Genomic DNA, 16527 nt, shown 5'->3' with positions numbered 1-16527 from the left:
TTCTTGGGTAGGGTTCTAACATCACAGACACGTGCACAGAAATGCTGATGTATGGAGTTTTGCTGAAAATCTCTGCAGGAAATATTCAGGAACGGGTGTTTTTTCTTTTTGACAACCTTCTGGTCTACTGCAAAAGAAAACACAGGTAAGAAACATGCACCGAAGACTGACTCCATAAAACAAAATGATGTCGATTTTAATGTTAAAAATATTTCTGATATTTTGATTAGATACTTTAATGTTAATATATGCATTAAATTTTTGAAATTATACACTCTGTAGAATGCAAAACAACTACACTTAAAGGGGGGGACAATAGGTCTGCAAGGTATCCTTCTTGCCTGTCTTTTCAAGCTTAACTTTATTATAAAAATTTTTTTATCACAGCATACAGAAATGATTTGTTGCATCTGTCACAGCATACAGAAAAGATTTGTTGCATCTGTAATACAATTAATTGGTAATAATGATTAATACTTGTGATGATTCTGGAGTAAAAATAGCAAAGTCAATGTCTGAACATTGCTCTTTCTCCCCTACCCTCACTATAAGACGACTGAAGAACAGCAAAGCATCAACAGAAGGCCATCGTTATCTCTTCCGGGGCAGAATAAACACAGAGGTGATGGAAGTCGAGAATGTAGATGATGGCACCGGTATGTGCATCTGAACCAAGGAGATAATCTAAAATGGTTGTTGTAACTAAATATCAATGCATCTTCTTTTTGAGCTATTCTGTTGTTTTTGCATTTCTTTATATTTGCAATAATCTATATATGCAGTAATTTGGCAGTAGTTAGCAGAAATTAAATAAAGATTATAATAATAATAAGTTAAACAAGTTAAACAAAGGCACGCAGTCTATTCTATGAGCTGCTGTGCTGAGACAGTATATCTACCACTAACTAACAAAATTAGTTAGTGGTAGTACACTCTGAGGAGAAAACATTCATTAAGCATTCAATGGGGCACTTAGCTGTTTCAGACCCCGTAAAGTCTTTTTTATTATTTGAACTGTCCATCAATAGGTGTTTCTTAGCATTGGGAAACCACATCAGCAGCCCAGATCTGTCTGTGCTGTTGAATACTATGTCTGTATCATAAGCAAGATGATGAGGAATTGCAACAAAATCAGAATTTTATGCCATACTTTGCATGTTTGGACAGTATATCTTGCCTCAGTGGACATCTTCCTCTAAAAGACATTAGCTGCTCATCAATTGCAACGTTCCTATATGCCAAGATTCATTGTGTCTTTGGGTTGTATCCAACATGCCTTCTGTTGAACTTAATGGACAATGACTAACATTAATTTCAATGTGTCTGCTCTAACTTAGTTGGATACAACCCTTGATAAATGTATTTTACATTTCACTCTCAGGGAGAAGCTTATCTCCCACGATGATTGTTTGGTGTTGAGGTAGATAATAAAATCTTAGGACTATATTGATTTTTTTAAAGGAGGGCAGTGTGTGTGCTGGTAGTGTTGAGGGTAATTTTCCTGTCTCAGGGTGGGATCAGAAAATACTTTGTATGGGCCAGAGGGTTTACTTGCTAAACATTCATGCACATCCTCCAAAGTTTCCTTTGTGTTACCTTTTTCTAGCTGATTATCACAGCAGTGGTCACATAGTTCTCAATGGTTGGAAGATACACAACACAGCAAAGAATAAATGGTTTGTGTGTATGGCTAAAACACCCGAAGAAAAGCAGGAATGGCTGGAAGCTATTCTGAAAGAAAGAGAAAGGAGAAAAGGTGAGAGCATAAATGTCAAATTGTGGGTTATTTCTAGGCATTATCACACTTGGAGGAAATTGGCTTTGTGCCTCCTATCTGAGGATTTCCTCAGCCTGAGCCAAGAAGAATTCAACCCCCATTATTTCTTTCATGCCTTAATTTACACACTTTATTCTGCTTCCTTTGGGATCTGAGCTGGCATTCTTACCAAAAAATATGTTGGAGATTCCTTTCTTCCATTCACCATTCATGTTGCCCCCTGCCTATTTAGACAACAATAGGAGATAGAATAGGAATACACATTCATGAGATGATGGGGCAATGCAGCATGGGAGGAGGGTGGATATAGAAGACTACGTGAAGGCTCTTTCTCAACTTGTAAAGCTTGGAGTATTTTGTCTCAAAACTGAAAAAAATAAAAATAAAATATAGTCCTCCAAATTTTTGAATGGTTTCCAAATACATCAGCATTTGCCACTGTATACAAATGGTTTCTTAAGCAGTAATCAATAGGTGCCTGGACACACAACAATTATAGGAGCAACAGAAATGCTTGAATAGGAAGTTGTTGAATTTTATCAGCGAATTCCACCTACAAAGTCCTGGGGAACCATGATTTCCCTGCAGTTGAGGTGCCACTATAATGAAAGGTGTTTGGATCATCCATCAATGGCAACATTAGGTGAAGGAATGTGTTTTGGGTCTCCCATGAGGCTTGTGTGAGTACTGTGGTTTTAATGCACAAAGAAGCCACTGTATAGAAAGGAGTCAAGACACAGGAAAAAGTATAGCCAAAGGCTTTGGCAAAAACAAGACAGTAAGAGCAGGATGATCTATCACATCAGTTCTCAAGACAGAAGCTTTTGAAACATCTCTCAAATAATTCTTATATTTACAACCTTTTTTTTCTGCCATCTCCTGCTAACTATAACTGAAACATCTGTGTAAACACCTCTTTTACAAAGCAGGATGCCTTAATTGCAAGCAGAATTGCCGATGATTCATGAACAGCACAGTTTGCAAAAATTCAAATGCTTTTGCTAAAAGTGGCAGTAAACAGCATTCCATTCAACGTGAATAAAGAGAAATTTTAATTCTTTTGTTTGCTTCATACGACAGCATTGGCCAAAATTCTGCTCACTTCCCTGGATGCAAACGAATTGAAAAGTTTGCACACGGATAACTGGAAAGGAAATTCAGCTGACTTTCTGAAGTAGAGATCTTGTGATCTTAAATGCTGTTACTTGAAAAAAGAAAGGGAGATGAGGGGAAGGCATATGATCTCTCATCTCCCTGCCCCTGTGATTTTTAAGTGATGAGGATGACATTTTCCTAATTTTCTCCCTTTTAACTTTCAGTCCTTTGCAGATATTTAATGCTTACTTTTGATTAGCCAGTAACCTTAGAGAATAATTACATTAAAAAAATTAAATGGTGTTTTATGTTTCAACACGTACAGCACCCCTTTATTTTATGATGTGGCAGTAAATAAATAAATAAATAAATAAATAAATAAATAAATAAATGTCTGCTTCTATCAGGTTTAAAATTTCTCCTGCTTGTATTACTCAGCTGTATTAAGAACCAAGTGCCACTTCCTTGCAGAGTTATTCCACTTGGAATGCAAGCTGAGCTTCTGACAATATTCAAATCAGCAAGGAGCTCGGGGAACACGTTGTCTCCCCATGGTATCTGAGTAGTCAGTAGAACTATCAGGCATCCTGGAAACCACATGACCCAGGTCTCCTGGCACTGCTAAGGGGATATTTAACAGCATCCCAGGTGCAAACAAACCTGGAACATGCTCTGTCCACATCCCTGCTAATTACCCAGGTGCACTAGAAAACTAAATGTCTCATGGTCCCTGCAGTCTGGAATTCTGCCTTTTCAGTATTCTAGGCATTAGGGAACAAAGGAGACCTGGTTGTTCATGGTGCTGCTGCCACTGACAAATGAATTTGGGATGAAGAAAATGGGTGACAGCTCACGGGTGAGGCATTCTGGGTAAATGTTTGGGCCCTTTTTGCTCCCAATTATGCCGTTGGGCGTGTGACACAATTTCCAAGTTTTGGAATTTAAAAACTCTGGAGAATTAAATCTATATTTAACAGATTTATACTGTAATTGTTTTTCAAGAAAACAATGTATTAGTGGAGCCTAATTCTGAACTGAGCTGAGGAGAGCTCACCCATTGCTGCCACTGAGTAGCCGCACCTTTGAAGGGTCCTATCCTTATAATTGGCACTCATGATACAAACAGTTTATAAGTACAGACAAATTCAACCAATAATACAGGGTGATTCACAGTGAAGTACACAGTTTCAATGCACTATAAAAAGAAGAAGAATGTAACATATCTTATGTTACCTGTAACAGAATTGTAGGGGAATGTTTAAAGTTTTTTTTAGAAACAGTCACAGATGTTCTTTGTCACACGACACACATTGAACCGCTAATCCATTTTTGCCCAAACGTGACTCACCCTAAGCATCGATTTTCCCAGGCTTCGTTGAATGGTGGTGCAAACACTATTGACGGCTTCTTCTGATACACACGACTATCTAGGAGTTCTAAGTTTGCACAATCAGCCCATAGTTTCAATTTTTTAATGCCAACCGTAGATACATTTTCTACGATTGAAAATGCCATTGCACAACAGTTACAGATTCCGTTTTGCTCAGTTCAACAACACAAAATGCCTTCTCACTGCAGACGCAGCCATTTTGCCTGTCTAATCATGTGACACCTACATCACTTCCCTCAGTAGCGGAACAAAAACTTTGTGAGTACATCTACCTCACGGTTCACAGTTGTGGTCTGTGTTGTCGCCTGTTACTGTCTTACAGCACCTGGAAACTGTATACTTCATTTTGAATCACCCTGTATTAATACAGTGGTACCTCAGGTTAAGTACTTAATTCGTTCCGGAGGTCCGTTCTTAACCTGAAACTGTTCTTAACCTGAAGCACCACTTTAGCTAATGGGGCCTCCCGCTGCTGCTGCGCTGCCGGGGCACGATTTCTGTCCTCAACCTGAAGCAAAGTTCTTAACCCGAGGTACTATTTCTGGGTCAGCGGAGTCTGTAACCTGAAGCGTATGTAACCTGAAGCGTATGTAACCCGAGGTACCTGTACCCTGCAACACAGAGCAGTAGGTTTTGATGGTGTGCTGATGTTTACCTGATCCCCTGTCACTGTTGGCATACTGGGAGTGATGCAGCCGGGAAGTTGGCATGGTGCAAACACACAAGCAGGAGCACTAGCTTGGCTGCACTGGAGTGTTTGCCCTGTACTGACCTCTTCACTGCTTTGCTCTTCCCCATCGCCCTTGCAGTATGCCACAGTGACACAGTGTTGGGAAGTCAGCTAAGCAGTGCTGTCTCACCAACTGCTACTGGTTCAAAGTGGCTGGCCAAGGCATTCTTTATAAAATATTGTTACCTTCTAGGATCTGGTCCAGCTCTGGAACACTTCTGTGTGTACATTAGACCTCAAGGTTGAGGAGTGGTGAGGGAGGTGTAATTCCATGGCTCTGTACATTTACTTTTTCCTTTCTTTAGGGCACTATCTGACTAAACAGTTCCACTAGTGCAAGGACTTTTAGATGTGCAATGGAAATTCCCTGCCCTCTCTTCTGCTTGACCCCACATGGCCCTAAATCTGTTTTGGGGCTTCTCTGAACCCTCCAGAGCAGATTCAGGGCTTGTGCAGGGAGAGGAGGGTGGAGAATTTCCATTGCACAGCTAAAAGTCCTTGCAGTAGCAGAAAGTCAAGAAATATAGTAGCTAGGCTGTAGTTTGCAAAGGCGATTCTTCTCTAACAGAAGCTGATACCAGGTTTTGTTTGTACTGCTTTTATTTGATTATGAACTTCTGACCCTTCCCTCATTATCTAATTTTGACAAGCTGGTACTGTAGCTATTTTCTGGTTTTCCTGGCGAACCTGCAGGTAGACTGGTACTCAGCCCTTTTGGACTTTTAGAATCACTGTGAGATGCGTTCACTGATGAATGGTGATGACTGAAAAGACTGTAGCCATTATTGCATTTGGCAGGGATCTTGCCCAGATCAGCTGTCTGAGATCTGAATACCAGTGGCTGGAAACCACAGGAGGCCCGAAGCTCAGCTCCTGCTTATGTGCTTCTCACAGGAATCTGGCTCACCACTGTGATAATAGCATGCTGGCCTTGATCGGCCATTGGCTTGGTCCAGCAGGCTCTTCTTACTTTGTTATGCAGTATTTATAACTGGAAATGGAAGGCCTTATAGAATCTCTTGGGCATTGCGGTGTCTCTTTTTATATATACAAAAATTAGTTGCATATATTACTTTGTTGGAAATGGTTCAAATGCCACTCTCAATAACATTACCATTCCAGTTTTGTTATAAAAGCCAAAGAACTTATATATTTATCTTATAGCTAAGATGTATATTTGTATCTGATAAATCTACAGTTACAAAAACCTGCAAACATTTCAAATAAAAAAATAACTTTGTTTTTCAGGACTAAAACTAGGTGTGGAACAAGATACTTGGATGATGATCTCTGAACAAGGAGAAAAACTTTACAAAATGATGTGCAGACAAGGAAATCTGATCAAAGACCGGAAGAGAAAATTAACCACTTTCCCAAAATGCTTTCTTGGAAGGTACCGTATGTGTTTCTATTTCTATTTTGGATTTCACTTGACTGAAACCTTGTTTTAGCTAGTGTTTGCCATTCTAGTTAGTTAAGAACAAATCAAGAGGGCTATATCTATGAAACATGGATTCCTATGTTAGCTAACCAAATTGTTCTTAAATGATTATGTAAGTCACCAGACATAATAGTTCTTTAAGATAGAATATTTATGAGACAAATTAGTACAATTTGTGTATGTAAATGTCCACCTGTTGCCTCCCAAATATTGAAGTTGAAATCACCATGTTATTTCATACATCCAAAATAATGGATTCTTCAGCCGAGATTCCTGCATTGCAGGGGGTGGACTAGATGTCTCTCAGGGTCCCTTCCAATTCTACAGTTCTATGACAATTGCCCTTGCTCCTGTGCCGATGTGCTGCTTGTGCACTTCCCATAGCTATCTGGTTGGCCAATGGAGAACAGGATAAAACTTAAATTAGACTAAAATTTAGTCTAATCCAGCAGGCAGAACAACAAAAACTGACAGGAGCCCTTCTTTTAGCCTTCCAGATTTTCACTGAAGGTGCCAGGCTGAAGTTTCTCTAGGCAGGTCTCAAGGGCTAGGAGCAAAGAGCATTTCACGTTGAGATTACCTGTTTATTAAGCACTAATCCTGATTTGTCTGCAGGCAGATTAGATGACACTGGCTACTTAATAAGCATTCACTCTGATTCATTTGCAGGGAAGCTAGACAACATAGAAATTTCTTTTAGACATAAACCAAGGTTGATGGCACCCTCTTAATAATTAACATAAGTTTAATGCACTTACTTTTACATTAACTGTGTAAAAGAAAGTGCTATCCCACAATTTCCACTTACGGTAAATTTGTGTCCCTATCCTTGTTTCAAAAAGTTCAGTCTTTTGGGGAAGTGGGTTTGTTGTGCAAGAACTCCATATAAGCTTTAATTGCATGGTCTGAATTTGCAGGTATGTAGCAGAATCCCATCTGAAAACAGTGATAGTTTGGAAGCCCTCAAACATGCAACTAGAGATTTCTTTGGAAGGCTGACCCTCTAAATTTTAGAGTCTAGAAGATGCATAAGAGACAGGCATTAACCAAATACAGTCACCAGCTACATGGCTCTTGGGCTTTAGCACTTTACTTGGAGGTGACTAAACTTCATTTGGCCAAAGGAAGAATTCAGTAAACATGAATTTGAAGCAATTACCTTCTCTGCACCTCCTGACTGAAGTGTGGATTGGATGTGGGTTCAGTTCAGAATCTACAATCTGTCTCAATTCCACAGTTATGTGGCTGAGTGTGCTGGAGTCTCTTAAAAATAGTTATGATGATGTGGCTGTAGGCTGGCTCTCTTCTTTTTTACATTCAGAACAGCAGGTCTGAAGTAGCTGGTATGTGCATTGCTGCACTTATAGTCTTCATTTTCCCTGAAGCGACATATACTGATGACATGACTCTCAAGGAAATTGTATGGGGGCGTGAGGGCAGCCATGTTTTTTTCTTTGTATAATCTCCCCTGGAGTTGCGGCATGTTATCAATATAACCAGGGAACTGAAGGCTATTTATGTGCAGCAATGCACACACTAGATACTTCAGGTGATGGCAGTTCTGAAAGTGAAAGAGCCAGCTCTGGGTAACTTCATAAGTAACTTTTAGGAGGCTCCATACTGGATCCTGCTTAGCTTTGCAAATGTGCTAGCAGTTTTATTGCTGCACTAAGAATTTAACAATCAAAACAAAAAAGCAGCATAAAATGACAAATTGAAAGACAGCAAACTACACTTATCCAAGTTAATGAGATAACCTACACTAATCTGTGTGCTGGATTCTTTTCATAGTTCATAGTGCCATATTCCTATGTCCTTATCTATATCATAGCTTGTTGCTGAAGGGAACAAGGGCTCTAGATTTGTGGAGGAGTTGTATGAATTCTTGAATAGTAAATTTAAAAACCAAACCAAGTTTTGTTGCTTCCATAACAATCTTGATTCATTTGAAGTCATTATTTTTCTGCCATTTAATTTTAAAATATGCTAAAATAATTCATTGTTTTTTTCCCTAACTAGTGAGTTTGTATCCTGGTTGCTGGAAATTGGGGAGATCCACAGACCCGAAGAAGGTGTTCATCTTGGTCAGGCTTTACTAGAGAACGGCATTATACACCATGGTAATTATATTCCCCTTCTCTCAAGTATTTATGTCAGTCAGTCAGTCAGTCAGTCAGCCAGCCAGCCAGCCAGCCAGCCAGCCAGCCCTCAAGTATTTGAAGGTAGCTGTCTCCATGTGTATCTCATGGAGACAGCTACCACACATTTGGAATAACAAGGATGAGATCCAGGATTCCTCATAGATGACTTAAGTACAGCTCTCAATAATAGTTAGTGTAGATTTGAAGTCTGGTGAAATGCTATAGCAGGAGCCTTGCTGATAGCAAGACAATCAGTTTGCTAACAATGGGTATGTTTCTCTATTGCCTGGTGACAGGAAATGCTGGATAGAAATCTACTACAAATATGCTATGTTGTTTATCGACACCTCACTTTAATAGAGGAGATTTTCTCTAGACAGGATGAAAAAAATGCATACAGGCAATCCTTGTTTGGGCGGGGGATATGTTCTAGACCCCCACACGTTTTGGTGGGACCTGCGTAAAGCATTCGACCCTGCCCCACCCCCGTTCCGCCCTTTCAGTGACATTTTAGGGTCACTACTAGGTTCAGTGCTGTGCATGTGTGCTGGATCACATATCAGTCGGACGTGCGTAAATCGGTTGTTGATTGGAAGTGTATAATAATTTCTTATGTCAGACTATATTTAAATGTACTATATAAAAATTTTGTTTGAAGAAATAACTTTCCTTTTAAATTATACTCAGAATTCAATCCTAGATTGACCCAATAGAAATTTAATGAATATTTTATCGGCTGTTTTGATGGAGTCATTACTTTAGACAGAACACAGAAGTTTGAGCCAGACATATTACTTTTATTACCAAGTAGACCCAGCTGTGTCGTCCACAGGAATAGAATTCTTAAAATAAAGTTGAATGAACCATCTGCTCTTCAACTGAGAAAGGACGTGTGTTTGTGAAGGAGTCAGGTTCACATTACAAACACACAACTTTAATTATACATTTTAAGGAGAAAAATAATTAGTATTATTATACATGCACACTGCATTAAGTATTGTTTGCTAAAACCTAAATAAACTCAGACCTATTACAGAAATTGCAGGCATTATTTTTTGCTTATTTTTTTTAATACGTCATAATCACATCTAATGAATGCAAGTATGCACTCAGACACTCCCCAAGCACAGCTGCCTTTTAAGAAAAAGCATTTTCCTCTGCAGATATGGAAGGCAAGTTGATAAATACCAGCCTATAACTACAATGAGGAGCTTCATACCACTTAATTTCTTTCAATATTAGAGGCAAATCAGTCAATATAGACCACAGAGCAAGGCTAAGCAACATGCAGCTTGTTGCTTCCTCTTTTGCCGTCTACTCACTTAAGCATCTTCAGATGCTGCCTGTAATTATTTTTCCTGCAGCTACTGCCCCCGCCTTTCATTCAGTCCTTCTTAACACACCGTTGCTTAGTTTGAGAAGCCTCTGCAAATCAGCTCAGTTCTTTGCCAGCATTGTGCATGCACACAAAAGCTCATACCAATAACAAACCTAGTTGGTCTCTAAGGTGCTGCTGGAAGGGATTTTTTTGCAATTTTCAATAGCACCCCCCCCCACACACATGTACATACATAGAGCAGATAGTAGCTGCTGTGACAGGATGGATAGTGGACTAAAACATGCCTCTGATTAATTAAGGCATGTCATGCATCAAAGGTAGTGCAGGAATTTCCTGTTGATGAGTAATCAATTTACATTCTGCCTTTCCTTCTGAAGGGGCCTAGGGTGGTACAAGAAAATTCTTAACTATAAGTACAGTCGTACTTCGGAAGTTGAACGGAATCCGTTCTGGAAGTCTGTTCGACTTTGGAAACCAAGGCGCAGCTTCCAATTTACCTCAGGAAGCTCCTGCAGCAAATCAGAAGCCGTGGAAACCGCGTTGGACGTTTGGGTTCCAAAGAATGCTTGTAAACCAGAACTCTCACTTCCAAGTTTACAGTGTTTGGGAGCCAAAATGTTCGACTCGCAAGGCGTTCAACTTCAGAGGTCTGACTGTATATACTAGTGGATTCTCAGTAAAAGGCATCTGGGAACATGGCAGAAAGCTAACCGAAATGCAACCATATAAGGTTTCACCAGCAGGTCTTAGGGTGGGTTACAACAATTTAAAATTCAGTATTAAAAATAGTTTAAGCAAATTAGAATCACAGAAATAGAGAAGGTTCTGAAAACACACATCTCGGGTGTTAAAACACTAGATTTTTTTCATCTGTCTTTTACGTTTCCCTTTACTTTAGTTACTGACAAACATCAGTTCAAGCCTGAGCACATGCTCTACAGATTCCGTTATGATGATGGCACATACTATCCGAGAAGCGAAATGCAGGACGTAATTTCCAAGGTATAAACCTTATAATGTCATGGTATAGTATAAATTTACCAGATATTCTTATAAAAAAAGATTTTTCTATATTAAAACAATTCATCCATCACTGCACACACACAAGCTTGAATGTATGAAATTATAATACAATACGTATTCTCAGAAGGAGAATGATAAACCTGTTCTCCAGTTCACTGGGCCCAGTGAGGTCCTTTTCCTATACTTCAAAAGTCGCTCAGTATGGGATAAGAATGCCTATTGGAGTGGGGTCATCATCTACATTTGAAAGGCAATATTGCTGTTGTATACCAAAATGACAATTATGAGAAATGGCTGTATTTAAATACTCATTGACTAATCAATGGAGGTGGCTGAGTAGGAACTTAGCTAAACTTTGGAGCATTGTGCCTGTGATAGTTGCTTTACCAGTCTGCCACTTTAATACGACAATTTATAGCAGTATTCAGAATGTGGATTAGCCTCAGACTTGGTCATGCTCAGAGCTGAGTCTATTCAGTAGGCCGATCAAAATACAGTGGTGCCTCACAAGACGAAATTAATTCGTTCTGCGAGTCTCTTCGTCTTGCGGTTTTTTCGTCTTGCGAAGCACGCCTATTAGCGGCTTAGCGGCTAAGCGGCTTAGCGGCTAAGCGGCTATTAGCGGCTTAGAAAAAGGGGGGGGAAGGGAAAGAACTCGCAAGACTCGCAAGATGTTTTCGTCTTGCGAAGCAAGCCCATAGGGAAATTCGTCTTGCGAAGCACCTCAAAAGACGGAAAACTCTTTCGTCTAGTGAGTTTTTTGTCTTGCGAGGCATTCGTCTTGCGGGGCACCACTGGGTTAAATTAGTCTACCTTTCTAGCATTCTAAAAGCAATCTAGCTTTTCAAAAATAAAATTTCTGTGGTCCACCAATGTGTTTTGAATTTACAAGAATGCCTACTAAGGTTCTCCAAACATGACTAAGGTTGGATCCAACACAGTATTAGTTTGAATTAACTGGTTTTGAACAAGTGCTTATTGGTTTTTTATTTGAACATCGGGTTAGCATTAAACCTGTTTATATCTCTTAACAGGGTGTAAGATTATATTGTCGTCTGCACAGCCTGTTTACTCCTGTGGTAAGGTAGGTCTTGTTTTCAGAGCTTTTACTTCAGAATGTTAGATAGTAGTTGCTCCCCACGTAGGGAGGGCAAAAGATTGATTAATGTGTTGGTAATGGAGAGTGAGGTGGAGTTGTTGCAACAGGGAACAACTATGGCAATGGCAATCTGTTGGCTAAATCATGGACATGTTATGTGTGATATTCAATAAATGTCAAATATGTCAATTTGGGATTGAATTATTTTGTATGTTTTATTTCTTTAGAGATAAAGATTACCATCTAAGAACCTACAAATCTATAGTCATGGCTAATAAATTGATAGACTGGCTAATTGCACAGGTAGGAAAATGCTCTGAAGCACATAGCCTTGATTAGCAAATGGAATGTCTACTAACTGCTATTATCAATACAGATTTTCCCATGATGTAGAAATTAACTTGTAGCTCTATATACACCTCAAGGCCAACATTAGCACCTGGCATCATTGGGAAACTACCAGTGCCACAGTAGAATGCTGATTCCCCTTTTATTGGATTGTTTCCAGTGCTGCATGGGCAGAGTTCTGTGCTGGACCACTAGGGGACAAGATTTTTGACCTGCCTCCCTTTGTGGGACCCTTATAAGGAGGCGTGGCCCCCCTACGGATTTACTTCTTCTCTCCCCTTTGCCTTTTGGTGGGAACATGAATGTGTTGGGGTTTTAGTCTTTTTGAAATGTCATGATTTTGTTGCCTTCCATTTTTGTAAGTTGATTTTTTTGTACCCAACCCTATTTGTGCTTTGAGTAGAATGGACTTCCAGTTCTGCCAGGAGACTTCACTGTCCTCTTCCCCCAACATTGCAGCTGTCCACATGCAGATTTTGGAGCCATGTAGACAGCTGCAGGGGCCATGGTGAAATCACCACAGAAACAGAAGGCTATTCCACTTGTGCAGCATTGGCTACCATCCAAAACAAGTATGTTAATAAAGGTTATTGTTCCCCAATGGAGGTGTCTACTTTTTATCAGTAACACTCTAGGACTGATACAAGGCTTCTAAAACAATGGATTTATATGCAACCCAATTTTTGTACATGTTGCAAAAGTGATACATGGTTGTTTTCCTGATTTAGAACTGTTGCCTGTGATATTTACATTGAGGTACATATTATTTATTAATAGGGAGATTGTAGGACAAGAGAAGAAGCAATGATCTTTGGAATAGCACTTTGTGACAATGGATTTATGCACCACGGTATGCAATTTTCATTCAAGTACTCCTTAATTTGTAAGTCTGGAACTCTTGAACCAGATACTCCAGCTCCCATCAGCACAAGCGAGCATGGCCAATGGATGATAGGAAGGCCACACATTCCCCCTCCTTGTGTTTTACTACTGAAAACCCTCACCTAGGAGATACTTTTGTGTCTTCTTTGCATGGCCAAAGAAGAAGAATGCCCAAGCTTGGTGGCCATCAATAATGTAAGGCTTGTGAAGCAAAATATTTTTTCCTGTACCTGAAACAATGTGGCTCACATGTTTGAGCCACCAATGTATGTTTTAATAAAGGTAATATTTATCCTATGTAAACTTTTGCATGGTATACCTTGTGTTTTCTTATGGGTGGGTATGTTCCAAAGCATGCCACAGATAGCTAATGTGGTCAACAGTACTAAATGCCCCAAACACAGAATTCTTCCATTGTTGATTTATGTGCAAAAATACATTTTCCATCACTGAAGTATTTCTGGAGTTTTAGAACATGCAGGACAGGTCTCTGCTGTGAGGAGCATAAAATCTAGAATTTGTCATAGGGGAAATGAGAGGAAGGGGGCACAGGGAAGCAATAAGTGGCTGTTTCACTTGTACATGATTAAGCAAAATCAGAATATCAATAGCAAAATGAGTTTGTGGCATCACAGAAAAATAATATTATTTTTATATCAAACAGTGCTGGAAAAAAGTGAGTTCAAAGATGAACCACTTCTCTTTCGTTTTTTTGCTGATGAAGAAATGGAAGGCTCAAACATGAAGCACAGGCTCATGAAACATGATCTAAAAGTAGTGGAAAATGTAATAGCCAAATCACTGCTGGTAAGTTTGTTTGTTTTTAATGAAGTATGTGTGCATGCATTAATGCATGTGTGTACGTATACACATATTATTTAATATACACTTGATAGGGAGGCCCAATTGTCAACCAGTATGTTTTCTTTGGTGCACAAAATAACAAGCTTTTTTTTTTCTTTACCCAAGACTTCCACCTAAGCTGGTATCAATATGGTATCACTTCTACTGTGTTTTATTGTTGCATTTATTTGAATTTTATTCCTAGGGTTGTTTTCCTCCTTCCTCTTCTGAATGTCATCTGATGATTGTTACTGTATATTGAGTTTTTGGCTACTATGTTTATAAGCTGATTAGGTGACCTGGGTGATACATTTTTTTCAGCAACTGGGGAGTCATATAAATCTTTTTGAGTGACTTGTGTCATATCTTAGTGCAAGGGCTAGTGGCCTGGAGGCAAGCAGCAGGTATCACAGGTGACTGAGCAAGTGGTCAAGCAGAGAAATAATCAGGTAGACAGACAGGTGGATGTGTGAGTGTTCAAGCAGACAGATAAGCAGACAAATAACTGACAGGTCATCAAGGAAGCAGATAAGCTGATGATTAAGTCTGTTTCTGAGTTTCTCTGGATGAGAAGCCAGGTTACATTTAGCAGCCTTTAGGGCCTGATTGAGATTCCTTTATCATCATCATCATCATCATCATCATCATCTACATCATCACATTGATGCTTTTTCCTTTCTTTATTGGGTTGGATAATTAAAAAAAAAACAAAAAAACTCACAGATGAATGAAATACTGAAAACAACCATTAAACAAAACAACAACAACATTGGCTCCCTGTGTCTCTGCTAGACTGGGCATTTGCAGTAATGGCATTGCAGAGATCATGTCAGAAGTTCCCTCCTCTTGGAAGCTGTGTCATGGTGGCACAGATTTAAGGCACACAGAATGCATAGAATTAGTCTCTGGCACCTTAGACTGGATGAAGATCATCCATCTTGAATAGCTGCTGGTCAGCTTAAGTCCCGTTTCAGCCCTTGTCTTACCCCAGTCTTTTCTGCCACCTTTCACTTTCCAGCAGATGATACATCTACAAGAGCAAGCTTTTTGTGAGAAAGCAACGTAGATTGAGGTATCCCATTGTGTGTTGACATAGAGCAATGGTGACATCAGTCAGGAAGTTGGCTATACTTGTCAGGACTGAGGTTCATAGGTACAGGTTGTTAGGTGGCCACATTTTAAATAAACCGCAAAGTGTTAACAGTTTGCTCTTGGCAACATTTATTTAATCTTCTTTACATTTGGTTGGTTAGTTTTCAAGTTGCCCTTCATCACTTGTATCAGAATGGGTTGCAGCCCAAAGCATCAATACAGTAAAATAATAACAATTTCAATAACAATTTAAAGCCAGAATTAGATGCAACCACAATTTAAAATGCAGCAAACTGGGACTAAGTTGTGACACTGCACCCAGTGTTAGAGCAACAAGAAGGGCCTTCCCTGCAGATCTCAGTACATCGGCAGGCATAAGGAGAGGCGCTCCTTCAAGTCTTTGGATCTTAAGTTGTTAAAGGCATAATAAGTTACTATTAACTTCTCAAACTGGGGTCAGTCACAGACAGGTAACCCATGGAAATCCTGTAGCATCAGTCACTGGTGGAGGAAGAGGGAGGCGGGGGGAGCAGAATGTGGATTAACGTGGCAGGGGTTAATGTGACCATTCCTTGGTCTAGGAAAGATCGTAGTTGGCAAACCAGTGTGGCTGGAATAGACACTAAATGACAGTGACACCACTTTGGCTTCTAGTAACAATGCCTGAACAAGGAAAACACCAAAGCTATGTGTTTGCTCCTTCAACAGACAAGACCTCTATTTTGTCAAGATTTAGTCTCAACTGATTGCACCTCATGTTCTAATTTAAATGTATTTTAAATATTTTTCCCAATATGTGTCAATTTCCCTTTTACAGATTAAATCAACTGAAGGAAGCTATGGTTTTGGCTTGGAAGACAAAAACAAAGTGCCAATTATTAAAATAGTGGAGAAGGGATCAAATGCTGAGGTAATACATGATTATTTTACTTCACAGATATTCCTGTCTGCAAATATATTTTTAAAACTTAGAAAACTCCTAGTGCGGTTCCCCACTTGTGAATTGTTTGTATGAAGTTTATAGGTAGCCAGAGCTCAAATTTCCCAGAATGTGGCTTTTGCTACACTGGAATCGTTGGAAGGAAGGAGAGGGATCATGAGTTGTTGACTATGCTGCTAGAGATGATGAGCTGGCACAGGGAGCAAGCCTTTGTAGAAGAAATTTCTCATGGGGATATGTTAAAGTGGAGCTGGCATAGAACTGCTGCAAAGAGGTGGTCAGGTTTTTTGGTTGGAGAGTCACAGGAAATATTCTTACAAAGATATATTCTTACAGAGAGATATTCTTACAAAGTCTGAGCAACTCTGTTTTAGCACAAGAAACATA

The 16527-nt window shown here is 39.5% G+C and overlaps 2 protein-coding genes across 7 annotated transcripts in view; one reads left to right on the top strand and one right to left on the bottom strand.

Annotated features, from left to right (window-relative positions):
• PREX2 (phosphatidylinositol-3,4,5-trisphosphate dependent Rac exchange factor 2) overlaps positions 1 to 16527 on the top strand; it is a 105562-nt gene that overhangs the window by 44361 nt on the left and 44674 nt on the right. For all 4 annotated transcript variants that reach the window (XM_081873971.1, XM_081873972.1, XM_081873969.1 and 1 more), the window contains exons 7-17: positions 12 to 145; positions 553 to 656; positions 1607 to 1756; positions 6241 to 6385; positions 8453 to 8553; positions 10812 to 10915; positions 11971 to 12020; positions 12263 to 12338; positions 13161 to 13233; positions 13930 to 14072; positions 16018 to 16110. In XM_081873971.1, the coding sequence (XP_081730097.1) occupies positions 12 to 145; positions 553 to 656; positions 1607 to 1756; positions 6241 to 6385; positions 8453 to 8553; positions 10812 to 10915; positions 11971 to 12020; positions 12263 to 12338; positions 13161 to 13233; positions 13930 to 14072; positions 16018 to 16110 (1173 nt within the window). The remainder of the gene's footprint in view (positions 1 to 11; positions 146 to 552; positions 657 to 1606; positions 1757 to 6240; positions 6386 to 8452; positions 8554 to 10811; positions 10916 to 11970; positions 12021 to 12262; positions 12339 to 13160; positions 13234 to 13929; positions 14073 to 16017; positions 16111 to 16527) is intronic.
• Positions 23 to 16527, bottom strand: part of LOC309348980 (uncharacterized protein) — a gene marked incomplete at its 5' end in the record, with an annotated part of 78490 nt that continues 61985 nt past the window's right edge. The window contains 3 exons of one of the 3 annotated variants that reach the window (XR_014159602.1): positions 23 to 127; positions 1597 to 1731; positions 1947 to 2001. Coding sequence is in view for 2 of the 3 variants with exons in the window: in XM_081874819.1 (XP_081730945.1) it covers positions 1979 to 2001 (23 nt within the window). Of the gene's footprint in view, positions 128 to 1596; positions 1732 to 1946; positions 2002 to 16527 lie in introns of those variants that run through there. The other 2 variants (XM_081874819.1, XM_081874820.1) reach the window with 2 other exon arrangements.

This window comes from Podarcis erhardii (assembly GCF_964252035.2).
Source record: "Podarcis erhardii genome assembly, chromosome: 8".
In the NCBI taxonomy this organism is placed as follows: Eukaryota; Metazoa; Chordata; class Lepidosauria; order Squamata; family Lacertidae; genus Podarcis; species Podarcis erhardii.
The sequence above is the reverse complement of the archived record's forward strand: the minus strand, read 5'-3'. Positions and strand labels throughout refer to the sequence as shown.